The sequence below is a fragment of the Haliaeetus leucocephalus genome, unplaced genomic scaffold, assembly GCF_000737465.1.
Source record: "Haliaeetus leucocephalus isolate CR32 unplaced genomic scaffold, Haliaeetus_leucocephalus-4.0 Scaffold251, whole genome shotgun sequence".
Classification (NCBI taxonomy): Eukaryota; Metazoa; Chordata; class Aves; order Accipitriformes; family Accipitridae; genus Haliaeetus; species Haliaeetus leucocephalus.
In genome coordinates, this window is record NW_010972687.1 from 3,157,323 (window position 1) to 3,163,278 (window position 5,956).

Sequence of the window (5,956 nt, forward strand, 5' to 3'; positions counted from 1 at the left end):
ATTAATTTCTAATTTTCAGTGGAATATTTTTGGCTGAACTCTTCACCTTTTTACTGTCACTAAACAGCAATATAATTATTAACCAGTAATTTTTTAAAGAAACCTTTTATTCTTTGAATGACAATCATATTTCATTTTATTTTAGGATTTTTCCTTCCATCTCCTTGACAAACTCACCAAATTCCTGAGAAACACAACCTGTTTTTTTCTGAAGTTGTTGAAGCTAATGTGAGCAGAGTGGAGGGCAATTTTTTTAGCCCTGCAAAGCTGCCTGGTATTTGAAATGCTGAAGAGGAAATTACGGTTTTGCCCAAACTTGCGCTTCGGGCTTTTCTTGGGTCTCACTCTTGTTTTAGTAATCATTTCGGTTTTGAAAGTTAACCAGAAACAAGACTTCTTAAATCGGAGACATCTAGAGCTGACAAAAGAAGATCCTATTGGGAATGTTAACTGTACTAAGATTATAGAGGGGGATATAGAAGAAATTCAAAAGGTAAAGCTTGAGACATTGTCAGTGTCATTTAAGAAACACCCCAGACTAACAACAGATGATTATATTAACATGACAGCAGACTGTGCCTCCTTCACCAAGACTAGGAAATACATCATGGAACCTCTCAGCAATGAAGAAGCAGAATTTCCAATTGCTTACTCAATAGTGGTTTATCACAAAATTGAGATGCTTGATAGACTTCTAAGATCAATCTATGTCCCTCAGAATTTTTACTGTATTCATGTTGACAAAAAGTCTCCAGAATCTTTTTTTGCTGCTGTGAAGGGAATAGTCTCATGTTTTGATAATGTCTTTATTTCCAGCCAGTTAGAGAGTGTTGTATATGCTTCATGGAGTAGGGTGCAGGCAGACATTAACTGCATGAAAGATCTCCACAGAAGAAGTTCAAACTGGAAATACCTAATAAACCTCTGTGGCCTTGACTTTCCTATAAAGACCAACCAGGAAATAGTAGAGAAATTAAAAGCTCTTAAAGGTGAAAACAGCTTGGAAACAGAAAAAATGCCTGTTTATAAAGAAGTAAGGTGGAAAAAACACCATGAGATTATTGATGGTAAAATAAAGAACACAGGCATAGACAAACAACTACCACCTCTCAGTACTCCAATTTTTTCTGGTAGTGCCTATTTTGTAGTTAGCAGAAGATTTGTAGAATACGTACTAGAAAGCAGTAAAATACTTAAGTTCATTGAGTGGGCAAAAGACACTTACAGCCCAGATGAGTACCTGTGGGCAACAATTCAGAGAATACCTGAAGTCCCAGGTGCAGTTTCTTCTAGTGACAAGTACGATGTTTCTGACATGAATGCACTGGCGAGGTTTGTCAAGTGGCAGTACTTTGAAGGTGACGTGTCCAAAGGTGCACCCTACCCACCATGCAGTGGAATTCACGTTCGCTCTGTCTGTGTTTTTGGGGTAGGAGACCTGAGCTGGATGCTACGAAACCACCACTTCTTTGCTAATAAGTTTGACACTGATGTTGACCCTTTTGCAGTGAAATGTTTGGAAGAGTATTTGCGACACAAAGCTTTGTATCTGCAAAAGAACTGAAATACTGGATGGTCCTGTTAAAAAACACAGGTACAAATAGTATACAGCTATGTACTTTCAACATGTAACACTGATGGTGGTGATACTGATGATGGGTATAATGGTTGCCACCATGTTGGTATGGTGGTGACGATGCCCTCCCTGCCTTGTCCATGGACAAGGGGGAGAGAAGACATATCTAAGTGAAGATGGGGATGCCTTGTATTGCACAGTGGGGCTTGGAACTTTGGGTACAAAATCAAAGACAGTGATTTTTGGAAGGCCAACTATTTGGAATATTTATTATCTAAAAGGTGTAATTAATGGACTTCCTTTGGCTAAACTATTTGTTTTAAGGCTTGGAAAATGCGTGTTGTTCATGGTTACTCCTCAGTTTTTTCCCATGAATGTAATGCTAGCTAGCAGGGAAAAGAAAAAAAGCAGCTGGACTGCCCAGACTTCATACTGAGTACTGAAAGATCTCAGGAAAATAGTATTAGACTTGAACTGAAAACTATACAAAAGGGAGTATACCAAAGCCAGCTGTCATCATTTAATTTAAACCTGACTGCTGTAGTTCTGTAATATGTAATTTTAATCCTCCTGAAAATTTCATCTTTAACTTGGAGTATTAAGGACTTGTGTTTAATTTTTTTGTAGCCAAATCTTGCTTTTGTACTCTTAGACCCCCCTGATAATGTGATATAAAGTTTAGAAACTAGTTTGTAATTGCATCTTCTCAGGGAAACTTCAGTTTTGTGCCTGATGAGAGTTAGACTTGTAATTTTACACTTCTTACTGTATCAGGAGTCTTGCTTTTTGGATCCAAAATGACTCAAGTTTCTCAAAAACTTAAAAGAACTGCAGTAGTGTCTAAATGTCACTGATGGAACTGCTGTTTTCTGTCAAGCTCAACTTGCGTTCCAGATTCTTTAACATTGAGTATGCAAAAATAAAGTTATTTTTCTAAATGGTATCACCGCTTCCTACAATTAAAGTCCTTCTAAAGGCATCACCAAAAAATCCTAATGATGAAGACCTGTGGTTGCCATACACAACTGAAGCTGCAGCTGAGACAAGTCCTACCTTTCCTCCATATGTTCATTCATTCATGTGTCTATGCTTGTTCAGGTTTACCTGGTGCAGCTGATTTTTATTTATTTGCTTCTTTTGGTGGAAGGGAAAGGAGGAAATCTGGATGAGTTTTGTTCCTGGTTAGGTCCGTGCTTAGTTTAGCTGCTGCAATGTGGCACAGAAGCATGGTGATGAGAGAACAGGGCACTGTGAGGGATGAAATGGTTCCTTTCCATATCAGGTCAGGTTTGGTATGCACAGCTACTGCCAGGTGTCTCATCTTACTTCTGAGATGACAGTAGAATTTATTACAGGGACTAGCAAATGGCAAAATAGACTAAATTTTTTGTTTCTTGAACTGTTGCTGTGATAGCAGCACAAACGTAGCCTCGTACTAGCCACTATGAAGAAAATGAACTCTATCCCAGCCAAAACCATCAGTTTCTTAGAACGGTAGTTTGTCATGAATTTTCTTCTAAGGTGTGCCCCAAAACTTAGACATTAACATAATGAGCTGCTTACTGTTGATCATGCAAACTGCTAGGGAGGCAAGCAATTTAATCTGAAATAGGGCCTATTCTTGCCAACCCCTGCCTTCAAAACCACCTGAAAGCTGTTTAGGGTGTCTTCAGAGTCTCTCACATGATCCATAAACAGGTAATTAAAGCCTGTGAACTGAGGCAGTGGAGGGAAATACCATCTTCTCCACCCTTTGGCTTTTCTACAAGAATGCTGTTACAGACAGTTGTGCTCTACCACCTTTGCACAAGCTACAACAAGGTGTAACTTCACTGGATATAGTACTGGGAAGTTCCAGGAAGTCATGTTATATTTTTAGCAGAAAGGAAGCTGTTTCTAAGAATTTCCACCTAAAGACAAGCTACATGAATAGCTTCTATAAGACCAGAACTGCTAGTGCAGATAGACTGAAAAAATGATAATGAAGTTCTCTGCACAGGATGGACTGCTGACTCAGTTGCTTGAAATCTGCTAGACAGCTGGAGCATCAACCCCCCTTTAACTACCTATTCCAGCCTGCTTTATACTTACTCATTTATATAACACAGTGAATACCTGTCTGTATCTCTGTTGTTAATGATACTGCTACTGTAGATAGACAGTGAAGATGCTACTTGACTAGGTGCTTCAAATGTTACTGTTTGGATGGAGTCAAGAGAGGTCCTATGTACACTCACTGTATGTTCTGTTCCGTACAGAAGGAAAAATAGGAGAACACTGCTGTTTAGCGTACATTGTCCATAATATAAGGAGGAATTTCTTTTTCTTCTGGGGAAAGTGAATCACAAAAACCCCCACCTCCCTAAAACTAACTTGCAGAAGAGACACCCTGATCTAGTAGATTTTAAATGGTCTAGCAAGGCAATTTCATTAAAAGAACTCCTAATCTATTGAACAAGTACCTAATGTGCCAAAGGAAATTAATAGATTAATTAAAGGTATTGCAACTACACATACAGAAAAGACACCGTAACCAGCTGTAATGGGTGGAGAAAGCAATCTGACCTACAGTAGTATTTCACTGAATCTACCAAGAAACTTAGCCAAAATAATTATCATCCTAGAATCGAGCAACTTTGTGGCACCAACAAAATTACAATAAAATCTAGATTGTATCCCTTACTGACATAAGCAGCTGTTTTTTTGTAACTTGTCTTAGTTTTCTGGTAGATGTTAAGAGGACTGGAGTAAAAGTCTAGTACTAGCTTGGGTGAATATGAAAGAAAAATGCTTCGCTGACACTGCAGCAACAAGCTAATCTTGGTGCTGTGCTGAAGATGCTGGATTTATGTTAGGAATAGCTAAAAATTGAAAACTTAATGATTACATCAACCTTCAGCCATTAATTCTGAATACAGTGGTGTTCCAATACAAGAAAACTGCTGGTTTACCCTGATCACCTTCAGGTTCCCTCTCAGGGAAGAAGGCAACACACAGACCTGTACCAGGATTGAACTTGGAAGCTGGACAGAGGATAGAGCACTTAAAATTGAAGCTGTGATGTTGGGTTCAGCTACAGTGCTGTCCAGGGCACTCAGAGTACCTGCTTTTTCCAGTCCCTGCTGCATGCACCCGGTGTACACCAGCCCTCACACTGTGACCTTATCATCCTTTGGGAAGCTAGGAAGGAAACTGATTTGCATTCTGCCTACCAAATAACCTTTTTCTGTGTTTTGTTTCTCAGTCCAGCTCACCAGTGCTGGGAAGGAATGGGTAGCCAGTGAAACCATTGCTGAAGTAACATGTATGCTGTTCAAAATCCCCTAACTTGTCTTTTAACTTTCCATAGCAGAATTTTCCAAAAGAGCTCAGTGCATCAGAGGCACTGCTCTAGTTCAGTCCCCACTTGCACATAAGCATTTTGAGTGGCCCTAGAAATAGTAACAATTTGCTTGGTTTACAGGTAATATTTGGGGTAACCAAGTATCTTGTATCACTAAGAGTCACCAAGTTGAAAGCCTTTAGGCTCAAAAGCTGATTTGATCCTAGAAATCTAATACTTGCACTTCCACCTCCTTCCTGCTTTAGGTTTGGTTTGACAGGAAGCATGTGTTCGGCTCTCTCGCTGCTTCCTATCTAGTAGAACAGATAATGACAGGAAACCTTCAAGATGAACACTGCAGGTATAATTAAGGTCGCCAGCCAGGTCACTGTTACTTGGTGCATTTTCAAGTGGCCTGACAATTAAAAATTGACAGGGTTTATAACATGAATGTGTTAGAAGATAAAAATGAAAGAGACCATCTGCTCTGACATAGTTGCACTGTGCTGATAAGGAGGACATAATTCCTTCCTCCAGATTCGGTGCTATTGCTAGCTCTGAATGGCTGTGGCAGTCAATAAAAATAATAAATGTAATTTAATTTAAAAATTCAGTTGCAATATTTCACTGTTTTAATTTACAGCTTCTTTTACTTTTGAAAAATTCAGTGGTGGATTTTTTTAGTCACTTATAAAATATATAAAAGAGCTAACATTATAGTGAATACCTCTCCAGTCAATTAAAACATAGGAAATGATGTTATGTAAAATGGCTTCCCAATCCCAGTTAGCAATACCATTCATCCTCAGCTTAACATTTCAATAACCTAGTAGACTAGTTTCTACAGTTTTCAAATTATCTTCTTTCCAATAGATCAGTTTCCTTAATAGTGCTTTTAATGACCTAGAGTGTAGTGTGGTAAATTAATAGTAATGTGCTTTTGACAGGCAAGGAGACTTCCAGGTACCTTAGACACCAGACATAAAAGGCAGTACCCTTTAGGTTATGTTCTTTATTCGAAATCAAGTCACCCAACTTTTTCCAGATATTCTTACTCA

At 38.7% G+C, this 5,956-nt stretch overlaps 1 protein-coding gene across 1 annotated transcript; it reads left to right on the plus strand.

Moving 5' to 3' along the window:
- Positions 1–283: 283 nt before the first annotated feature.
- On the plus strand, positions 284–1,564 carry GCNT1 (glucosaminyl (N-acetyl) transferase 1, core 2). Its single transcript, XM_010568613.1, has one exon. It carries the CDS (start codon positions 284–286, stop codon positions 1,562–1,564), a length of 1,281 nt encoding a protein of 426 aa, XP_010566915.1.
- Positions 1,565–5,956: the final 4,392 nt, after the last annotated feature.